A 24,816-nucleotide genomic window follows, 5' to 3' on the forward strand; every position below is an offset into this window, starting at 1 on the left:
GAGCACACCGATCTTTGAATATCACATTAATATATTTGAAAATAATTACAACTGGACACGTCAGGGATCCGCTAAACTTTTTGTCCAGCATTTTGGACATTGGGACTTAGCAAAATATGTTACCATACTCACGTTTTTTAAGTTTAGTTACAAATAGTAAAAGGATATTGATGGAACGTGAATTGGAGGCTATTTTGACAGATAACGATTTTTTAGTCAGTGAAGATAGCGATAATGATCAAAGGAAATGGATTTACAGGAATTTAAGATGTATGTTGGAAGGTCACTAGCTTTAGGTGGTATTAGCTTAAAGCCTGCAAGTGGGAGACAAGCTAGTGCGTCTATTCCAAGATAACCAGAGACATCTGAAGATGAAGTGCCCATAATTCCTGTAAAAAGTCTACAGTTTTCCAGTAACTGCCTATAGATGTAAGAAAAACCAGTAATGACCATTTGCCAATATGCTCTGTCAGCAATAGAAATTCTTATCGCGTTGCCTAAACCTCTTGGATGCACTAAGAAGACGAGATTCTTTTGTACAAAATGCACATGTGTATTTCTCCTGAACCAGAATGTTTTTTCAGTTTCATACTTAAATTATATGAAAGCTAAGTCCTGATGTCCATTATGCTGGACCTGTCATATTATGTGTGTCAAATGATTTTTTTATAGTTTTTATAGATTTTCGTTTATTGTTTTCACAAATGAGGAGAGAAAATAGAAAATATTATTAAAATTGTAATAAAAACTTTTTTCTTGGGGCTAAAGAGGTTATATTGAGCTTTAGTTTGCGATACTCCATTCTAATCGATGTCAATCCATATCGGTATAGAAATCAGTCATCAATGTTGTCAAATCGGTTTCGGTCAGCTTAAAATTTCTCATTCGTACGTGAGGGGGTAAAAATTTTCCCATTTTTTTCTGAAATCATTATTTTTTTTCACTTATCCGGTTTTCACCGGTTATTACTTTAAAATGAAAAAACCGGTTATAACCGGGACAAAAAACAACCGGTAAAACCAATTATTGCGGAGTAAACAACCGGTTTTAGGTTATAACCGGTAGGTTTTTCCCATCCTTAATATTGCTTCATAACTGTCGACGAAATTTGGATCCACCGGTACTCGCCATAAACAAAGGAGCAGTCGATAAGGGGATGGCCACCGTTTTCTGGGATTCACAAAATGTGATCTATATCAGCTTCCTGAACAAGGGCAAAACGGTCACGGGGCTTTACTATGCCGCATTGTTGGATCGATTCGACGCCGACTTGCAAAAAAAATAGCCCCGATTGGGGAAGAAAAAAGTCTCTTCCACCATGAAAACGCACCGTCTTTTTCAAGTTTGGAAACAAAAAGTAGTCGTACATGGCCAAATCTGAAAAATACGGTGGATGGAACAGCAGTTTGGCCATGGCGACGGCGGAGGTGTGAGACGAGGCGACCTCCGCCGTCGCCATGGCCAAACTGATCGATTTGGGCTACAAACTGCTGTTCCGTCAACCGTATTTTTCAGATTTGGCACTGTACGACTACTTTTTGTTTCCAAACTTGAAAAAGTCACTTTTCGGACAGAAATTTAAGTCGAATGAGGAGTTCATCGTCCCCATGGAAGCCTACTTTGCAGACCTTAAGAAAACGTGTTTTTCAGATGGGTTAAACAAGTTGGAGCATTGCTCTTACTGCGTTAAACAAGTCAAGTGTATCGAGCTAAAAGGAGACAATATTGAAAAAGAAATCGCCAATTTTGGAGCCCAATTTGGAACTTATCTGACCGCCCTAGAATATGGGCGACACAATTTTGTAACGATATATTATCCTGGCGGTCATATATGCTTGAACTAGCAGTATCTGAGAATATGGCGATTGTAAATACGTTATTCCAGAAGACAAAGAACTAACTCATCACGTACAGAAGTGGACAAACAGTGTTAAATATATTACTTTATCACAAGAAAAGAAGATATACAGGGTGTTTGGTAAAGAATGGGCCATAGCTTAACCTAGATTCCTGACCTTAATATAGGTCGATTTAAGCTAACTTACCTTAGTACAAAAGTTGATAATAACCTAAATACAGGGTGTCAAAGTTAGAATTTTATTTTATTTATTTTTGAATATTTCCTGACAGGATGGGACAACAACACGAAATTTGGTAAGTGGTGCTGGTATTGTACAATCTACTAAATTGTGTTAAACAAACGTTTCTGGCTACTACCAGAGGCGTACGACGGGGGAACGTGAATGGTTGACCCTTCCCAAATTCTACACCACTGGAGGAATTGCTATTTTAGTACAATTTTTTTTATTCTCCAATACTTTCTATATAAAAAATATACTCTTCATTCGTAACGATAAAGCCACTAGTTTTCTAGATATTTGAAGCTAAAAACGAAGGAGACATTAATCAAAATAAGTGTGCCTTTTCATTTTTAACTTCAAATATCTCGAAAACTAATGACTTTATCGTTACGAATGAAGAGTATATTATGTGCATAGAAAGTATTGGAGAATCTCAAAATTATGCTAAAATAGCAGTTTCATCAGTGGCGTAGAATTTGAGAAGGGTCAACCATTCACTTTCCCCTGTTGTACGCCTCTGGTAGTAGCCAGAAACGATTATTTAACATAATTTAGTAGGATGTACAGTGCCTACAATGTCTGCCAAGTATCACACGGATATGTCAAATTATTTTAAAGTATTCTTTTTTTTTTAATAATTTATTCTTTGACGAAGTAGGACGAAGTAGTTTTCAATCCTAATAGTAAATTATTAATATTGAAAATATTAAAAATATTACTAAAAGATTTTTAAATTGAAAACTTATTGGTACACTTTCCTGGTGGTATACATTTTTATTTTAATTTATTCTTTATTTAAAACTTTAAGAACTATGTGTGCCCGGTATTATAAAACTATTTGACATATCCTTATGGTACTTGGCAGAAAGTGTATGTACTGTACACCCTACTAAATTATGTTAAATAATCGTTTGTGGTTAATACCAGAGGCGTACGACAGGGGAAAGTGAATGGTTGACCCTTCTCAAATTCTTCGCCACTGAAGAAACTGCTATTTTAGCATAATTTTGATATTCTCCAATACTTTCTATGCAAATAATATACTCTTCTTCGTTACGATTAAGTCATTAGTTTTCGAGATATTTGAAGTTAAAAATGAAAAGGCACACTTACTTTGATTAATGTATTATGCTCATTCGTTTTTAGCTTGAAATATCTCGAAAACTAATGGTTTTATCGTTACGAATGAATAGTATCTTTTTTACATAGAAAGTATTGGATAATCAAAAAATTGCACTAAAATAGCAATTTCGACAGTGGCGTAGAATTTGGGAAGGGTCAACCATTCACGTTCCCCCGTCGTACGCCTCTGGTAGTAGCCAGAAACGTTTAACATAATTTAGTAGATTGTACAATACTAGCACCACTTACCAAATTTCGTGTTGTTGTCCCATGCCTGTCAGGAAATATTCAAAAATAAATAAAATAAAAGTTTAACTTTCGACACCCTGTATCTCGATTATCAACTTTTGTACTAAGGTAAGTTAGCTTAAATCGACCTATTTTAACCTCAGGAATCTAAGGTTAAGCTATGGCCCATTCTTTACCAAACGCCCTGTATACGTGAATGGAGTGCCAGATAACATTTTGTGACTTTAAGCTAACAATCTAAGTTGCTGGAACTGGACGTTAAAGTAAGAAGCGAAATGAAACCAAAATATGGAGACTAAACATTACATGGTTGATTTTAAAAGGTACGAAATATGTTACGAAATGAAAGAAAAGCATTCTATATATTTACGAAGGCTACTTGGAGTAACTAGGAGATATCGCGTAAGAGAAAATGTTATAAGGAGGAATTAAAAATATTAGAGTCGATGGCAGATTTAGTTGAAAAATAGAAGTTGGTGAGGTCATCTGCAGCGACTAAAAAATTAAATACTGGTCAAAAAGCTGTGAGTCTTGGAACGTGGTAATAGCAAAACAACTTGACAAAAAAGAAGTTACATGGAGAGAAGCAAACGTTATGAGACAAGATCAAAAGATCTGGAAGAGATTCGTGCACAATTGAAATGACAAGCTGTATAGGGGATAAACGCAAAGAGAATGAAAGGGCTCATTTTGGCTCGGTCTCTTCACACTGAAATCTGAAATGATTTAAACACAATATTTTAACTAAGTATCATATAAATGCATAAAACAAACTAATTACACAAAATATACTTACTGGGGGAGTTTTAGCAGCTAAATCTCTATTAAGACGTTCTGTAAAGCCTTGTAGACTGGAATTGCCACCAGTGACAACAACACTACCATACATAGCCTAAAATAAAAATAATGATAAATATTATTATCTTAATTAACCGATATTAATAAATAAATGCGAAGTCACAGATCCGTAAAACTAAAAAATTTCGTGGAACCAATTTCTGGTTACATCTTTTATCTCTGCCTATTACAATTTATAAGGCAATAAGACGACGAATAAAGGAAACGAAAGGAACTCTACAATATGCGGTCATATTCCGTTTACATACTCTTCTGGGAAAAATTCCAAATTGTGTACTCAGTTTGTGTACTCACAAACTGAGTAAACTGAGAAAATGAAAGACAGCTAATGTTTCATGTCGGATGATCAATCATCCCCTTACGTACGTTTCAGTCTCCCCAGACCTCATCAGAGGGGCTACTCGACAGAGCTGCGGTACTGATTACCGACAGTACTTAAAAAATGTACTTAAGTACTTTACTCTAAGTACTCCAAAAGTTCGTGTACTGGTACTTGAACTTTAAAGTATTCCGACAAATATGTACTTGTACTTAGTACTTAAATTTGTTTTAAGTATATTTTTACTTGCAATTTAAAAAAATAAAAAATACTCAAGTACTCTAAAAGTACTAAAGTACTCGAAATGTCCTTAAGTACTCGAAATGTACACACATTCGCGGACACGCTTCAGATGTAGACACGTTTTTTTATGGAGTAAGTGACTTCATATGTAGTCGTGTCCGTGAATGTGTTGAGTACTCGGAATGTACTTAAACCCTTCATGAAAAGTTCTTAAGTATTATCTATAATCTACGGTATACTGCAAATATTCTTCAATGTTTTCGAGTGTGGTAATCATGTTTCGACAAGTATTTTCTTGATTCTTCGTGAAATCCTGAACCGCACGGATTAGCAATTAGCTCACTTACAGAGTTGTTTCGATTCGAAAATACCCTAGAAAAGTCTGTCAGAAGCAGTTATTTGCTAAACAACAGGGGGTCTCACAACGAAGGCTTTCTGCAGGACTGGATCTGAAGGCTTCCAAGGCATATTCGTAATGCTGTATTCTGAATAATTTCAAGAGTTCTTGGATATTTTGATGCTGACATATAGAGGGTGTTTGATAAAGAATGGCCCATAGCTTAACCTTAGATTCCTAAGGTTAAAATAGGTCGATTTAAGCTAACTTACCTTAGTACAAAAGTTGATGATAACCGAAATACAGGGTATCAAAGTTAAACTTTTATTTTATTTATTTTTGAATATTTCCTGACAGGCATGGGACAACACCACGAAATTTGGTAAGTGGTGCTGGTACTGTACACCCTGCTAAATTATGTTAAACCAATGTTTCTTGCTACTACCAGAGGCGTACGACGGGGAACGTGAATGATTGACCCTTCCCAAATTCTACGCCACTGGCGGAATTTCTATTTTAGTGCAATTTTTTGATTCGCCAATACCTTCTATGTGAATACATACACTTCCTTCGTAACGATAAAGCCATTAGTTTTCGAGATATTTCAAACTACACCGAGAGAACAATTTCTTTTCTCCTAAAACACCGATTTCTTTGAGCTATATTTCTTAAAAGTTACCATATCATATTAACTTAAACATACCGCTTCACATATAAAGAAACGAGTTTTTTAAACACAACTTAATAATTTCTTACAGATAATTTCTTCAATACTAAGAAATGCATTAATGGTTACATTTTAATTTTCTTATTCTAAAGTTTTTGTTTCTTAAATTGAAAACTACAAATATTTTGCAGTATAAGGAATATATGCTAAGTTAATCCATATTTATATTTGTGAACAATAAATTTTCTTGCAATCAAATAAATATTTTAAATCACAAGAAATAATTCTTCAGAAATACCCTCTGTAGTAACTGTGGTTATTAAATAAAAACTTTATCATTAATGCCGAAATGTTACTTGCAAATAGATTTTCTTCCACAAAAGAATTGCGCAGTAACCATTATTCACTATTTGTGATTTAATCTCAGTGTTTGACAAGATGGAGTGGCATTAGTTTATTTTCATAGATGGATTTTGGATTTGTTGGTATTCTTTAAAATCTAAGGGATAATTTCAAGGTACGTACATGTACATAGGTATTAAATAAAAGTAAATTAGACTAGTAAATTATTTTTCGTTGTAATGCATCATTGTAGTTAGGGTTTTTCGTTAGGTTAATTTACCATATAAATTCCAAATTATAACTCATATTATCCTTTATTCATTTGCAAAGGAACAGTCAGTCAAGGCCAAGTTTTATTGTCAAATTTAAATTCTATACAGCCTTAGAGTATAGAGTATCTATACAGCCTTCTGTCACGCCCATCTAATGCGCATGTCCCTGTGATGTCTGAATTGAAGTAAGCTTCAGAAATTTTGACATGACATGTATACCTAACCTGAGTTTTTTTGTTTTGGATTCCAGTGCAGTGAACTTGTACTGTATACATACTGTTATAAAGAATGTAATTAAACTTGATAAATTTTATTTTAGATTCCGCCACTTAGTTACTTGGTCACATAGCCATTTAGTCATTTAGGCACTTAGTTAACATAACTTTACCTCACTTGAATATGTACCAGTTGAACTAGTAGCAACTCTGTTATGGTTTCCTCATGGAGTTCGCTGTTTTGTTGAAGAAAACCATTACCTGATTTCTACTTCACCCAGGACCTTACAGTAGGACTTACTTACCACAGCAGCCAACCATTTTATCGTTCCACGAGGGAATTTCCTACGGACTTTCAACCCATTCAAATATTGTTGTGATAAGACAAGTTTGTTTACTTTTTATATACTTTTGGTCACTATATATTTGCTACAGTGTAAACTTTTCGTATGCATACGAGGAAGTAAACTACAATAGGTACATATTTTCGTGATAGATAGGGTTTTAGGTCGTTGTTTTTTTTTCTTTGATTCAATATAGTAGTAGTTAGTTCAAATAAATAAAATCAGGTCTTGTTCAATAATCATTATAAATAATTGTATCTTAAAATTTAATAGGGAATCGGGTTGTAAAATTTCGTCGAGGGTTTTAAATAGGGAATATGTCTAGGCAGTTTTTACATTTTATATAAAGAGTCACCACTGACCAGCTCATTTATATAAATCATTATATAATTATTAGTATTTTTGCTAGATGAGATACTTAATTTTTTGGTAACCGTAGCGTTCTTGTCGTGTATCTCACTCTAGACGAGTTCAATTTAGGGAATATTACTAACTTTTAGTTGTAAGGACTTTGTGCTATTCTAACGAACTTTTGATTTTGGATTTTGCTATTAATACCTTTGCTTCGCCCAGTTATAGTGGATACTTGCTTGTTAAGTGGCCTTTTCGGTCCTATTTGATCTTTTCACCATCCACTACCACTGTTATTAAGTTGCGTTATAAGTTAATTGTGTATATTTATATATAACATTTGTTATTAATATATTTGTAAGTATTAAGGTAGATGTTTTATTTCAATCTATATCACCAGTATATAATATAGCAAGACAAGGTTAGTATTTAGTATTTTTGTATTTCAGGTGGTCGTAACCAGTGTCATTTAGTTCCTGTCGTTCCTTACTTCAAAAATCTCGAGCTGTTCAAATTCTGGACCCAAAACTTAGGTTTTTTTTTTCTTTTTCGCTACAGTCAAGTAAGAGTAAGCTTTCAAACACTGTGCCCCAGAAGTTGAGCTGTTCGAGTTGGCGCCCATTTTCTTCTCTCTTTATCGTCCTTTTTATCTCGATCTATCTCCAGTGATCTTACCTAGTTGTATTAGGTTTTGTATTAACAAGTCTCATTTTCTTCCTAGTTAATATCATTTCATTATCCAATCTTTTCTTTTATATCTCTAAACCCAATATTCGGTGTATTGAAGCTTGCCCGAATACTCACTTGAGATTTAGTGTCTCTCTGCCCATTTGATTTGTCCTTCTAAACTACGCCCCTCTTCTTTTTGTCTTAAATCTCTTCTCTTTTATTTTCCCCCTAGTTCGTCATTCTTTTCGTCAAAAAAATCTCTATACCCAGCATGGAATAATCGTTTCTGGCTACTACGAGAGGCGTACGACAGAGGAAAGTGAATGGTTGACCCTTCCAAATTCTACGCCACTGATGAAACTGCAATTTTAGCATAACTTTTAGATTTTCCAATACTTTCTATGTAAATAATATACTCTTTATTCGTAACGATAAAGTCATTAGTTTTCGAGATATTTAAAGTTATTGTCCAAGTAAAACATATTGCGGAATAGCTTTAAGCCGGTGAAATATGATATTCTTCAAATAAAGATAGCAGGTCAAACGTTTAAGAAGCGGCCCTTTGAACGCATCTGTGTTTTTACGCCAAGACCTTCCATCGATTCACAAGTTTCGTGCAAAACGATAGTAGTTTTAGTTCGGTAGCAGTGTAGTGATTCGAGTGTTTTGTTTCTGTAATTATTTTGAATATTGGTTTAGTATTTCGTTTGGAGAGTGTAAAGTGTTGATTATTGTAATTTAATTAATGTGAATAGTGATGTCGCGCCCGTAGGATAATGTAAATATCGAGTACGATAACGCTGATATTGTAGAAATTGCCAGTGCTAGTGTGAATGTAATTACTAAAAAAAGTGCCCGTTAAGAAGATTCAAATGTATTTAAATGCTGAAACACAGCAAGTATGTTTGAATGTATATAAAAATCTACGTACGAAATTCGGCTTCGATGAAACACTATTGGCACAAGCCACCTCTGGTTTAACAGAAATTCCACTTTCTACTCTATATAAAATAGTTAAAAATGAACCCTATCATCGCAAGAAACGATGTGACTACAAATTTTCAAGACCTTTAAATCCTTCACTTGTAAAACTATTGAAAACCACAATATACGACTGTTACAAAAGCAATGGAATACCTACAATAGAAATAATAAGAAAGAAATTGGAAACAACCGGTCGAAATATGAACTGCTGTAAGAAAACTCTTCAAAACTGGATAAAAAAAATGCAAAAAAAAATAAATAAACGTCAAGCAATAATTATGGAAAGCCAAAGAATAGTCAACAGACGTAATATGTACCTAGAAGAAATTACTAAATATAGGCAAGAAAATAGGAGAATTTATTATTTAAATGAAACTTGGTATGATACCCTCGATACAGTAAAGAAAGGATGGACAGATGGTTCAAGCATGTGCATACCAGAAATGCCTGCAAATAAAGGCTCGCGGCTAATTATTGTACATTGCGGAGAAAGTGAGGGATGGATTCCGAATGCTTTAAAATTATGTGGGAAGAAAATGGAAGATTGTAACGTTGACTACCACAAGAATATGGAAGCTGACATTTTTGAAGATTGGTTTGAAAACTCGCTGATCCCAAACTTGGAGAAAAACAGCGTAATAGTGCTTGACAACGCTTCCTATCATTCCCGACAGCTCACCAAAATACCAAATACATCTTCAAAGAAAGCTGACCTGCAAAATTTTTTTAATGGAAAAGTATTTCGAAGATTTTTACACAAAAAAACAACTTATTGAAGTTCTACACACGAAGCAATTTAGAAAATTATACGCTCTAGAGAGTATTGCCGAAAAGCATGGACACACTATATTGAGACTTCCCCCTATTTTTGTGTTTTCAATCCTATTGAGTTAATTTGGGAACAATTCAAACCAAGTATAAGGCGTTCAAATACATTTCCTAAATTTGACAAAAAGCTAATTAAAAAAGAAGTAGCCAATATTACCAAAGTAGACTGGCAGAAAAGAATCGCCAAAGTGATCAAAGTGGAAGAATATTATAAGAAGATTGGGCACTTCCACATTAATGGTGGAAATAAATTTATTATTGAATTGGGCGATGATAGTGACGAAGAAAATACGGAAGAAGGAGAAAATGAGTTAAGTGTATCAGTATTTTAATTGTTGTGTTGTGCAATTCATTTTCCAAGCATAAGTGTAGTAAGTGTAAGTGTAGTAATGAAAAGACTCGGTTAAAAAAATATTTTTAGATTTTCTATTTTTAATAAATAAAAAAAGAACGGGGACATGCTTGCATTTTGTGCTGAATTTTAAAAGTTTTGAACTGTATACCTAAAGTAATTTTAGATCTAACTGTGTTTTTGTAAAGTTCTTTTAGTATCAATAATTCTAACAATAACAAGATTAATTATAAAAGCTATCTTACATCAGTTATTAATGCAAGCATGCGGTAAGAGGGAGGGTCCCTGTGAGGTTAAATGTAATTAAAAAATTGATCAAATTAATTTTAACACATACGATGTTGTCCTGATTTAACGGTATTTACCTAAGTATAAATAAATATTTTTAACTACATATTTAATTACCAGAAAAAACCAGCTGCCGGCCTAATTAGCTTAAAGAAGAACTACCCAAAGCTACAAATCTTACCTATTACACTATATAGATTGCTTGAACAATAAAAATGAAAAGGCACACTTATTTTGATTAATATATTATGCTCCTTCGTTTTTAGCTTGAAATATTTCGAAAACTAATGGCTTTATCGTTACGAATGAAGAGTATGTTATTTACATAGAAAGTATTGGAGAATCAAAAAATTGCACTAAAATAGCAATTCCGCCAGTGGCGTAGAATTTGGGAAGGGTCAACCATTCACGTTCCCCCGTCGTACGCCTCTGGTAGTAACCAGAAACGTTTGTTTAACATAATTTAGTAGTGTGTACAGTACCAGCACCACTTACCAAATTTCGTGTTGTTGTCCCATGCCTGTCAGGAAATATTCAAAAATAAAAGTTTTTTACACCCTGTATTTCGGTTATTATCAACTTTTGTACTAAGGTAAGTTAGCTTAAATCAACCTATTTTAACCTCAGGAATCTGAGGTTAAGCTATGACCCATTCTTTGCCAAACACCCTGTATATGAACCTTGCATGATCTAAGTAGTCGAGAAAGAAAAAACCTTAAGTAGAATGAGAACTTAAAAGATTCCATCTAGTTAGGCAATTGGCTTTGACAATTGCTTAATTAGAGGCAAAGGAGTGTGAACGAAATTGTATAGGAGAATTTATTTGTTTAATTACGTTTTTGTTTTTAAACCTTCGATAGAAATTTTTGGCAATTATGCTAACGATTAATTTTCTCCCAGACTTGAGTACGGAGAGTGTTATGAGTTAGAAAAGAAATGTAGGTCTTCCATGAGTATTTCTTGCTTAGTTTCAAGATATATCTCACCTTGGCTCTAAGTTTCTTAAAAACTACTTATGAAGAGCAGTTTTATATTCTTCTATAGTAGTTGTAAAAAGTTCGTTTCACCAAGGTTAAGCGATTTTTTTGTAAAGACTATAAAGACGACTTTCCTTAGTAACAAAGCAATTACTCAGCACACACCACAATATACACAATGTATAATAAGCAAATGGACTGCAGTATGACAAAAACTACATATTATGAAACACTTACCGGTCTAATATCAATGTCACACATTCCGACACTGGTAGTAACTAAGGAACCAACTCCCAGGATTGGTTGAATGCCAGCCTTGGCACCTGTTGTCGGATTGAACAATGGCTCTGGAATCTTGAACCGCTCTACTCCAAAATCTCTGTGGTAACCATTAGGAAATTCATAATGATTTGCAGGCATCGTTTTTACAATTTCTTCATCATATGACACGTCGGATACTTGTAATACAGTTGCTTGGAAATCTTGCATTACTTCCTACAATTTATTATTGCAATAATAATAGAATTTAATAAAAATTACGAAAAAAAAAAGATCATGTTTATTAACTGATATATTCAGTATAACTAAGAATATTTAATAAAAAAATGGATATCATCGTAAGAAGATAAACCAGTTATGACAAAAATCTCAAAATAGAAGAGGTAGAAAATATTGTAGGCAAAGTTATGAAAAAAAATTAGATCGTTCACACTACAAGGTTGACAGAAAAAGCGAAATTAGACGTACGAGAATCTAAAGCAGAAGCATTTAAAAATTTATACGATTAATGATACCAGGGAAGCTGAAAGGAAGATATATAAAACAACTAAATATAGAATAAAGAAAGCAAAAGATTAAACTAGACATACCCGATACGAAATTACTACGGCATGAAAGGATGTCAAAAGAAGGCGGAATACTTTAATTTTTGTAATTACTAATGAATGACAATTAACCAAAATTGTAAACTACTTTGTTATTTAAGCTTCCACACTTGCGGCCAAAACCTCAAAGTAATTCCAATTTGAACTTTTGTTTTCACCCAATTTTGAAAAAATGTGAAAACTTTGAATTATCCACGTCCGTCCGTCTGTCTGTCTGTGATCACAACTCCTCCGTCATTATACTAGGAAGAATGACATGAGGTGTCAAATGAAAGCTTATAATCCAAGGATGGTACTAAAGGTGAGAAATTTGACCTAGGCTGTCTGTCCGTCGGTCCTTCCGACCGCGAATATAACTCCTCCGTCATTATACCAGGTAGAATGACAAATTAGGTGTCAAATGAAAGCTTATAATCCAAGGATGGTACTAAAGGTGAGAAATTTGACCTAGGCTGTCTGTCCGTCGGTCCTTCCGACCGCGAATATAATTCCTCCGTCATTATACCAGGTAGAATGACAAATTAGGTGTCAAATGAAAGCTTATAATCCAAGGATGGTACGAAAGGTGAAAAATTTGACTTGGGCTGTCTGTCTGTCGGTCTGTCCGACCGCGAATATAACTCCTCCGTCATTATACCAGGTAGAATGACAAATTAGGTGTCAAATGAAAGCTTATAATCTAACTCCTCCGTTATTATACCAGGTATAATGACAAATGAGGTGTCAAATGAAAGCTTATAATCCAAGGGTGGTACTAAAGGTGAGAAATTTGACCTAGGCTGTCTGTCCGTCCGACCGCGAATATAACTCCTCCGTCACTATACCAGGTAGAGTGAAAAATGAGGCGTCGAATGAAACCTTATAATCCAAGGATGGAACTAAAGGTGAAAAATTTGACATAGGACTTCCGGTTTTAGAAATACGACCAGAAGTACTGTTTTAAAGTCACTGGAATAGTACAAGTGATATATTATTCGACGCGTCTTCGCAAGACGAGAACAAATATATATTTCCGGTGTCATGACTGTCTGTCCGTCTGCGAATACAACTCCTCCGTTATTAATACAGATAGAATGACAAAAATGAGGTGTCGAATGAAGGCTTATAACCCAAGGATGGCATTAAAGATGAGAAATTTGACATCGGACTTCCGGTTTTAGAATTGCAACCGTAAGTAGTTTTAAAGTCACCAACATAGTATAAGCGATGTATCATCATTCGACGTGCCTTAGCAAGATGAGAACAAATGTAAAATTTTGGTTTTTATATAATTTCCGGTTAAAAAGTTCTAACCAGAAGTGCCATTATAGTCTCAGAAATAGTACATGTAGTACACATCAATCGAAGCGTATTGAAAGTTTGAATCTTTAGTTCCGGTTTTGAAGTAATTTCTCTAAACAATGATCACCCAAAGTTTAGTAACAATGACTCAAAATTAGTAAAATCGTATATCAATCGACGCAAAGTTACACAAAGAGTTCGAATATCGACTTCCAGTTCTACTTTTCATTACTTTGGGTGAAAACCTTGGACTTACGAAGTCCAATTACTTGTTTGAGAAATGTCAATTGACCTGTAGGAAGTAAGGACAGATATTTGATCACATAATTATACCAATATTTCTGTTTACCTTGATCATATAATTATACCAAGATTCCGTCAAATGGAGAGGAACCATACGTTTCTTCCATATAGGCGCTTCTTCAGGTTTGACAACTTCCTTTCCAGCAACAAAACTTGGAGGTACAATTTCTATACCTCTGTCAGTTAAGTGTGATCTAGACTGAGCACTCAAATAATCCCCACCAACTGGAGATTTAACAACAGCTTGAGTTAGGACATATCTGTAACAAATTTTGATATTAATCCTAAATGCTTGGGAGAAATGTGCATCCATAAAAATAGAGACATAGGGCAAATTAGAGATAAATTGAGGTGCTCAGAGCAACAGTGGCCTAACTCCAAAAACGAAGTTTTGAGATAAATGCAATCTTTGCATTCGTACTTCCATTGTGCTTATGGGATGGCGCTACAAATTATAGAGGTAGGTTGTGTAGACCCTTGTTAATCCGAAGATTTAATGTTGTGCTGCTTTTATTGATATATTAATCTAAAAATGCTTAATTTGTGGCTTAGGCCACTGTTGCCCTGAGCGCCTCAATTAGGAACATCATCTTTTGGTGCCTATTCCTTTCGAATATTGGCGATCATTCTGGCTATAATTATTTTATTAACTGATGCTTTAAATAAATTAGTTGTTGTTCCTCAGGTTCTTTAACCATGATTTTCTTCTTCTCCCAATTCTTTGCTTTCCGAATACTTTGCCTTGAAGGATTACCTTTCAGTAATCTGTATTTAGTGCCGTTTCTCATTATGTGTCCTAGATATTCTAACTTTCTCCTTTTAATGGTACACATCATCTCTTTCTTTCCCCATTATTCATAATACGGTCTCGTTGGTTATCTTGCCCGTCCATGATATCCTTAGGATTCGCCTGTATAGCCACATCTCGGAGATAAAGAAGACCTATTGTCTAATATGTGCAGAGAACATGGTGTCGATGTTCTACTGGTTCAAGAAACCCATAGAGGTACTGCAAGCCGCAGACCAAGGATTCGGGGTATGAAGCTCATTCTGGAGAGACCACACGACCAATATGGTAGCGCAGTCTTCGTCAGACCAGATATCGACGTAGCATCCACATCTCTAACAGATCAAAATGACATCGAGATCCTCACAGTGGAGATAAACTCCTGTACAGTAACGTCAATGTACAAACCACCAAACGCTGACTTTGCTTTTGAGGAACCGAATAACTTTCAATCACAGCAAATCAAATTCGTACTGGGTGACTTCAACTGTCACAGTGTCGCGTGGGGTTACAACGAAACAGATTCCAATGGCGAAGAACTAGAAAAATGGGCTGAAAGCATGAACCTAAAACTTATTCACGATCCAAAGCAGCCTGCGTCGTTCAACAGCGGAAGATGGCGCAGAGGTTACAACCCAGACAATATATTTGTCAGCGACAGAATTGGAGACCAGGTGACAAAAATCGTTGGAAGCGCTCTCCCAAAGACACAGCACAGACCAATAATTTGTCTTTCCAACGCGGCAATCAGATACGAAATTGTTCCTTTCAAGAGAAGGTTCAACTTTACTAAAGCAAAATGGGAAAAATTCTCTGAAACATTGGATCAAGAAGTTTCCCAGCTAGAACCTTGCCCTGATTCATACGATAAATTTGTAGAAATCGTAAAGCAAGTATCACGGAAATTTATCCCTAGAGGTTGTCGAACTGAGTACATAGCGGGGCTCAATGAAGAATCTAAACCCCTACTTAAAAGATACGAACAGCTATATGAAGAAGACCCTTTCTCGGAAGCGACAATACAGGCTGGGGAGGAAATGTTACATGCGATATCCGCCAACAGAACGGAAAGGTGGTGCAAGCTGGTCACGAGTCTGGACATGAAACAAAACAGCAGACGTGCCTGGAAGCTGATTCGGAATCTTGGCAACGATCCCGCTGCTCCGGCAGTCAACATGACAGAAGTCACACCCGATCAGATAGCCCATCATCTTCTAATGAACGGTAAGACGACATCAAGAAAGAACAAGGTGAGAGCTCAACGGAATATCGACGAAGAAAGAGATGTTCTAGGTACCTCTTTTTGTCTAGAGGAGATGAGAGGCGCGATCCATCAAATGAAAGATAATAAAGCGGCTGGCCTGGACGACATACGAACAGAGCAAATAAAGAACTTTGGACTAAAAACCGTAGAGTGGCTCGTAAAAATGATGAATTGCTGCATCCGTACATTACAAATCCCCAAAATCTGGAGAAAAGCTAGAGTGGTAGCCCTCTTAAAACCAGGGAAGGATCCGGCGGATACAAAGAGTTTTAGACCTGTATCTCTCTTGTGCCACCTTTTCAAGGCCTTTGAAAGAATGATACTGAACCGGATCGCAGAATATGTGGAGACTAAAATTATTCCAGAACAAGCAGGATTCAGACCCGGAAAGTGCTGCTGCAGTCAAATTCTTAATCTCACCCAACATATTGAAGATGGTTTTGAACGGAAGGAAATAACAGGAGTAGCGTTCATAGACCTAACTGCCGCCTATGATACAGTTAACCATCAACGGCTACTCGCAAAACTCTACGAAACTACAAAGGACTTCCGACTAACAAGGTTAGTGAAATGTCTCCTCCAGAATAGACGCTTCTACGTAACGCTCCAGTCCAAGAACAGTCGGTGGAGGGACCAAAAAATGGGCTACCACAGGGAAGTGTCCTCGCGCCGTTTCTATACAACATATACACCAACGACCAACCCATACACCAACAAACAAGGCAATTTATTTACGCTGATGATACAGCGGTGGCAGCTCAGGGAAGAACCTTCAATGAAGTCGAAGTGAAGCTGACAGATGCCCTGGGAGACTTAGCTCTATACTATGATAAAAACCATCTGAAACCCAATCCCACAAAAACCCAGGTATGTGCTTTCCACCTGAGAAACAAGCATGCCCGAAGGTCGCTGGAGGTGGAATGGCGTGGTCAGATGCTGGAACACAACAAGACGCCAAAATACCTTGGCGTCCGTCTGGATAGAACTCTGTCTTACCGATACCACTGTCAAGATGTTAAGAAGAAAGTAAGTGCCAGAAATAATATCATCCGCAAGCTAACTAATACAAAATGGGGAGCACAACCACACACTCTGCGCACTTCTGCCTTGGCATTATGTTTTTCGGCCGCGGAGTTTGGAGCACCAGTATGGGCAAACTCTGCTCACGCAAAGAACGTCGACGTGGCTCTAAATGAAACGGTCCGTATAATATCGGGTTGCCTGAAACCGACACCTATCGAAGAGGTATACCCCATTGCTGGAATTGCTCCACCACCAATCAGGAGAAAGGTCACGTCAGAGGTAGAACGGAAAAAGCAGGAGACGGACCGAAGACACCCCTTATATGACCACCAAACTCAGCCAAGCAGACTAAGATCTCGGAAAAGCTTCCTGAAAACATCAAGATCCATCCCCGAAGCGCCAGAGACGCGCCGAATACACCTATGGCAAGCGTCAACTACTGCGACACATTTTCCTCCCTCGGAGGAAATGGCTGCTGGACACAATTTACCGTATCCGACTTGGAAAGCGCTAAACAGACTAAGAACCGGCGTTTCACGTTGTGCTAGTAACCTGAAAAAATGGGGATACCAGGAGGACGATACCTGCGACTGTGGCGCGGTTCAGACCAGCCGGCATCTACTATCATGCACAGAGATGAGAGAGACCTGCACAGAACAAGACTTAATTATAGCAAATGACAGGGCCATCTATGTGGCCAACCATTGGAAATACAGAATTTAAAGTTGTTGGTGTTCCGGACACGGAAAGTAAAGTAAGTATCTCGGAGGCTTCAAGTTTTTTCTCCATCGCTTCAGTGAGTGTCCAGGATTCAACTCCGTAGTATAATATTGAGAAGATATAACATCGTAGGAGCCTTACTTTTATCTCCAGATTAAGGTTGCGGCTTTTAAAGAGTTTGGCCATGTTATTGAATGCACCTAGCCTTCTCTATTCTACATTTTATTTCTTGTGAGTGATCCCATTGTTCGTTTACTATTGTTCCAAGATAGGTATACTGTTTTACTCGGTCCACTGGTATATTCTTGGTAAGAAGTTGGGCATCTCTAATTTTATTTTTGCTGATGATCATAAATTTATTTTTTGATATATTTACTTCACTTACTTCATTTACTTTGTTTATTAGTTGCTGTAACCTGTTCAAGCTGTCTGCAAAAATGTCATACAATATCAATATTAGGAACATCATCAACAGTTTATAATTATTTATTTCATACTTGCAATATCAGAATGTCTACCACTATCATCACTCCACCTGACTATAGGGTGAAATATTAGTGCAATATCATATTTATTTCCTTTGATTCATCTGCAGTTCTCAACTTGATTTAAAAACCCAAGTTTTCAAATAGTAATGCATTTATTTGTTTAACGCTAAATAAAGTAAACCAGATGTATCACAATTAACACATATCGCCGCTTCGCAAGAACGTAGGTTTAAGTCAAAAAAAGACGATTTTAGAGGAGAGGCATTTTAAAATTTTATGGATATGATTATGAGCATAACTCCGCATAAGTTGTTACTTTAAAGAAATTACCTATACAATTTTGTTAAAAATATATCTAGATACAAACTTTGAGAACTAGATAAATTTATAAAGTGTTTTTGTTAACCCCTGTGACATTTGAGTCTTTTTTCCTCAGAAACATTTACTTAAACTTTGTTAAAACGCTGACCTAACTAAAAAAGGGTCCTTATTTTAGAGAGAATTTTCACAAAAACTAATCGTAAGTATAAGATCGGTGGTCCTTGACGAGAAATAAATACAAATTGCTTCACATTTTGCGCTATTCTGCGGCGTAACTAACTTGGGTCGAAATTCATACGAAAATGTTAAGTATTTAACTCATTTCGCGCTAAACAAATATGGACACTTGGTGCCATCTCTTAGCGACTATTAATATTAACGTCATAGGTCTTTATTCACGCGATAGATACTTTTATTTTTAGTAGATTTGCATTAAGTCAATTTCGTCAAATTTTGACTTAAGCATACGTTCTTGCGAAGCGGCGATATATAAAAAATAGAGTAATACCTCGACTTACGCAACTTTCAAATATTGTTGACTGTCGATTATCATTTGATATGCGAATTTCAAATCTTGTCGATTCGTCATTTGAGCGCCATACCATCGTTTGATTATCGATGAGATAGAATTACTGTCCACACACTATTGCTCATTCAATATTTATATTTGGACTTTCCGCACGAAATCAACACATAGCTTTTGTTATTATCTACAGTTTTGTCTACAGAGTGAGTGTTTTGTCTACAGAGTGAGAAGACTTGAAAGACTAACAATGTCATCCAAACGAAATAAAACAAGAAACCTGTATCAAACAATAAAAAAATATTTTTGGAATGTAAACGTAAGTAAAGACTGACACAAAAATGAAATTTTGTTTGTGAACTATCAAAGAAGTTTGATGTAGCGGAATCGACGGTCAGAACAATTATAATAGCTGTAATAAGACAAAAATCCCTGTTCGTAGCACTTCAACAGCCAGGGTACTGAAGGGTATTTTCGACAGGTAATACCTATAAGAACAAATTGTAACTATTTCCTGCGTAGGATCTGGCGGCCATTTTTATTTATAAACAATTTAGTGTCAAAAAACGGCCTTTTTCCCTTTTTTTCAAACTAATGGAAAACAGTAAGATTTATGGTTTTTTTTTAGTATAGACATCTTCGAGACAATGGGAAAAGCTTTAAAATGGCGTATTTGTTGTTAATATAATTGAGAAAAAAGGTATGAATTTCAAAAAAATTAATTTCGCAAAAACTATTGTAGAAATAAGTATAGAGCTTTGAAATTTTGTCAAATGAGGGTTCTTTGGTGCTTAATATGTGACAAAAATTTCAAAGCGATTCATTCAATTGTTTAAATTTTATTCAAATTGTTTATCACAGAGAGCTTTTTTTTTGCAATAACAAAGTCAGAAAAAAATAATGTTAGAACCATTCAACAGGTGTCAAATGAAAGAGCATAAACTAAGCTTTTAAATTGGTTTAGAAAAAGTGAATAAAAAATGCATTTATTAGTAATAAATAATTATGCAAAAGTATCGTCAATTTTTCTTTTTGTGAAACTAAGCTAACTTTTGAGGGATTGAAAGAGGATGCTGAGGAGATCCCTAAATATGAGTTGTAAAGCTAGTAATGCGTTGGTTCATCCGAAAATTCGCTGTAACTGGCATAGCATTGCAAAGTGAACAGCCGTAGCGCAGCGGCATGATACTGGTCTCATAAGCCACAGCGCCCGGGTTCGAGCCCCGGCACAGACAATCCATTTTTCATTTCTAAAAATGATACGAGCTGTTCACCGTGCCTCGGAGAGTGCGTAACCCGTCGGTCCCCCTGGTCTAGTGTGTACAATCGACACTAGTTATTGAAACAGGGTTAAAGATGTAAATGGCGCCGGAACTTGTCAGAAAGGATCTCCCAAAAAAAACCACATGGCAAAAATGCCATACGATATTATTATAGCATTGCAAAAAGCGGAGAAGCGGCAAATGTTGATAAAAAGGTTGCGTCTTGCTATCCACAGAAATTAAAAGCTATAATAGATGAATGTAGTTACACCAAACAAACCATATTCAATGTAGATGAGACTGGCCTGTTCTGGATAAAGATGTATAAAAGAACTTTTATCACACGTGAAGAGAAAACCTTTCCAGGTTTTAGGGCTGCTAAAGATCCATTGACAGTAATAGTTGGCGCAAATGCAGCTGGTGATTGCAACTTAAAACCTGTCTTAGTTTATCGCTCAGAAAATCCAAAAGCATTAAAAAATAAATCTAAATCTGGCTTGCCTGTGATTTGGAAGTCTATAACGTTATTGTCAATCTAAACAAATTCTATTTAAAGTGATGTTAATCATCGACAACGCTCCAGGTCTTCCTCCTTCAACTTTAACTAGTTTTAACCCACATGCAAAAGTTGAATTTTTGCCACTTAATACAACCAGCTTACTTCAACCAATGGATCAGGGAGTTCAAGGCTTCTTACACCAGACAATCATTTGCACATCTGCGCGAAGTTATAAGAAAAAACAATGAGCTCTCTGGTAAAGACTTTTGGAAACAACTCAACGTTTTAGAAGCAGTGAAAATCATTGGATAATCTTGGAATGAAGTTTCATGAAAACGTTGAATGATGTCTGCAAAAAACTATGTCCTTTTTTTTATCACTGACACTGAAGTGGAATTGATTCCAGAGCTGATAAAATTAGTAATGCGATTAAAGAAGTTGTTCATGTAAATAAATATAGAAGTGGATCGTGGTGAGGTTAAAGAACTTATGAATTCCCACAATCAGGAGCTAACAGTTGATGACCTCATGGAAATGCATGATAAAGAACAAGACATTGAAGAACTTGATTGTTGGGATCCAGTTCAATCAAGTTCAGGGGATTAAATGACTGGGAAAGGCCTCAGTTTATTTGAAAAGGGATGACAAATTTTAGAAAGCATAGAGTACAACGAAGAGCGCATTTTTTCTAGCAAACAAGGGATAAAAAAAAGTATTAGGTTACGTTCACTACGGAGACCATCGCATGGTATCCTAGCCTAGAACATAGTATCCTACTCTTCATAATCGTGAACTCTCGCATATAAAATAATGCATTTATTTTACCTGACGCACAGTGGTGAATTTTGCCGAAAACCTGGCCAAAATGCAAAAATTTAAGTTTATATATTCCGAGAAACTTTATGTGAATCTTGCTCTGTAGGTTTCTGAGGATCATAAACGGCCGTTGAGGGTAGAACAATACAAGCATATCACATATTTATATTAGTGTAAAGTTGGAATTAAACGAAAGCGGACCGAATAAAATTAAAGTGAGTTTACAATTGAGGCATTGTTAGGTTTTCGTTTAAAACTATAGACGTGTATTATTTTGTTATTTTATAGTGGATGCTATTTCTGGAGGTAAGTGGAGTATTTTAATATACTTTTTAGATTATTTTTCCTAACATAAACTTTATTTACAACATAATTACAAAATGATGGCAAGAATGTTCAATCGTTTTCTGTTTACCAAGTTTTAAAATGGGAAAAGTAAAAAAGTCAGCTTTGGTCAGCAACGATTTTTTGCTTAATAAATAATTCAATATGTATAGAAATATTCCCCAAGAAATCATCTGCAACAAGTTGCAAACTTAGCGGAATTCTTCATTTTAAAAAACTTTAACATGCTCGAGAATTTCTACATTAAGAGACTTTAATATTACGGTCAGTTAATAAAGTAAGAACAAAATATGAAGCAGCTGATCCAGTAAATTTACAGTTTTTTTTTACACAAAAACCGCCGTTTTCTGTTATTTTTTTGCTTTCTTCTTCTTTTTTTTAATCTTTAAGTCCTTTTACCTTTATGTATAGGCCTATCTTTTTTGCTTTCTTATTTTTATATTTTTTAATAATAATTTTGGTCGTGTGAGTCCAAAAATGTTGACTTTTTTAAAAATAAAATGCATAAACGATACTTTATGTTAAGAAGCCAAAAATAGGTAGGTCAACTCTTAATACATCTGAATTGTTTTGTAAATGGATCCGATTAATTATAATAATTACCTACTAATGTGTGGCTTCTTAACACAAAGTTTCGTTTATGCATTTCATTTTTAAAAAATTAAAAATTTTGGTTCACACGACCAAAATTATTAAAAAATATAAAAATAAGGAAGCAAAAACATAGGATTATTCATAAGAGTAAAAGGACTTGATTAAGAAAAAGAAGAAGAAAGCAAAAAAATAACAAAAAACGACGGCTCTTGTGTAAAAAAACTGTAAATTTACTGGATCAGATGCTTCATATTTTGTTCTTACTTTATTAACTGACAATATAACATTAAAGTCTCGTACTGTAGAAATTCTCCAGCATGTTATATTTTTTTAAAATGAAAAATTCCGCTACGGATTAACCTGGCTGCAGATGATTTTTTGAGGATTATTTACATACATTTTGAACTATTTACTAAGCAAAATATCTTTGCTGAGCAAAGTAGACTTTTTTACTTTTCCCTTTTTAAAACTTGGAAAACTTAAAACGATTGAAAATTCTTGACAATATTTTGCAAATATGTTGTAAAAAAGTCTATTTTACGAAAAAAAAAGTCTAAAAATACTCCACTTACCTCCAGACATAGCATCCAGTATAAATTAACAAAATAATTCACGTCTGTAGTTCTAAATGAAAACCAAACAATGCCCCAATATTACCGTATAACACACTTAATTTTTATTCGGTCCGCTGTCGTTTAATTACAACTTTACACTCATATAAATATATGATCTCATAGGCGCCCATAACCATGGGCACGGCCACGGCCCCCCTATCTTTTCTGTTGGTTTAAACTATATATTGTCATCCAAAGTATACAAAATGTATTAGTGCAACATCTTCACGTCTGGCCCCTCCCCTAAAAATTTTTTATATGGGCGCCCATGCATGATCTGCTTGTATTTTTCTACCCTTAACGGCCGTTTATGATTCTCAAAAACCTACAGAGCAAGGTTAATAGAAAATTTCTCGGGGTATATCTATAAACTTAAATTTTTAAATTTTGGTCAGGTTTTCGGTGAAATTCACCACTGTGTGACGATCGAAACTATATTATCGATCGCTATGTAAAATAAATGCATTATTTTATATGCGAGAATTCACGAATATGAAGAGTAGCATACTATGCTCTAGGCTAGGATACCATACGATGGTCTCCCTAGTGAACGTAACCTTAGCCTGCTATGAAGAAATTTTGTGGAAGAAAAAAATCTTTAGAGTCGTCCAAATTCTACAACAAATTAACTTCGATTGGCAATTTTTTATTTATATATCCTAAAGTTTTAATATTTTTTTTGTGTAAACAGCTATTTTTTGTTAGCTCCGGTCCCAATTAAAATAATTTATTGATGGATTCGACCGTTACTTGATGGAAGTTCATTTTATCTAACAATAAAACACTGAAAACGTTTGTTTTCTATACTTCCACAAAATTTATTATAACTAAGTGACTACAGCTGTTTCGGCGGAGTGCCTTTCTCAAGTGACATAGTTTACAATGTGATTGCCTTTTTAAGTCTTCAACTGAATAGGTTGAGGAGTGGGGATCTGTTTGTCTCGAGTTGGTCATTCAGAATTATATCTGTATTTTTCAGTTTATTAATTTCCATAGATTCTAAAAAAGATAGCTTAAGGCCTTTATTTTTAATATGTAGAATTTGAAACTCTTCATTGAAAGAATGATTATGATCCAGAAGGTGAAGTGCGTATGTAGAAGTGTCTGTTTTTCTATTGTTGAATGCCCTTTTGTGTTCTGCTATCCGTTTGTCAAAAGTTCTGCCAGTTTGACCGATGTATGTTTTCGGACAGTCACCACAAGTTAATTTGTACACACCACTCTGTAGTTGCTTTCTCTTTCGGCTTTTATTGTTCTTAATATATTTGCTTAAGTTGTTGTTAGTTCTGAAAGCTGGTGTTATTCCTTTCTTTTTTATGTATCTGGCTATTTTTGTTGTTATCTTGCCAGTATATGTGAGAGAGCAGAAGGTACTGGGTTCTTTCTGTGGTGGTGGATACACTAATTTCAGGGCTTTCTTATGGAGTTTTTGGTTTAAAATTTTGTTAACTGTTTGTTCGTTATAGCCGTTGTTTACTGCTATTTGTTTAATGATGTTTAGTTCTATCTCGAAGTTATTTTTTGTCATGGGAATTTCTGTCAGTCTATGTATCATGCTATGGTAGGCTGCTAATTTGTGTTGTGTAGGATGGAA

General features: G+C 35.2%; 1 protein-coding gene across 1 annotated transcript in view; it reads right to left on the reverse strand.

The window, feature by feature from the left end:
• Positions 1 to 24,816, reverse strand: part of LOC126893315 (actin-like protein 6B) — a 61,813-nt gene that overhangs the window by 21,056 nt on the left and 15,941 nt on the right. Inside the window, exons 4-6 of the mRNA XM_050663356.1 lie at positions 14,013 to 14,226; positions 11,736 to 11,993; positions 4,249 to 4,344 (exon numbers count right to left, since the gene is read on the reverse strand). Coding sequence (XP_050519313.1) covers positions 4,249 to 4,344; positions 11,736 to 11,993; positions 14,013 to 14,226 — 568 coding nt within the window. The remainder of the gene's footprint in view (positions 1 to 4,248; positions 4,345 to 11,735; positions 11,994 to 14,012; positions 14,227 to 24,816) is intronic.

The sequence above is a fragment of the Diabrotica virgifera genome, chromosome 10, assembly GCF_917563875.1.
Source record: "Diabrotica virgifera virgifera chromosome 10, PGI_DIABVI_V3a".
NCBI lineage: Eukaryota > Metazoa > Arthropoda > Insecta > Coleoptera > Chrysomelidae > Diabrotica > Diabrotica virgifera.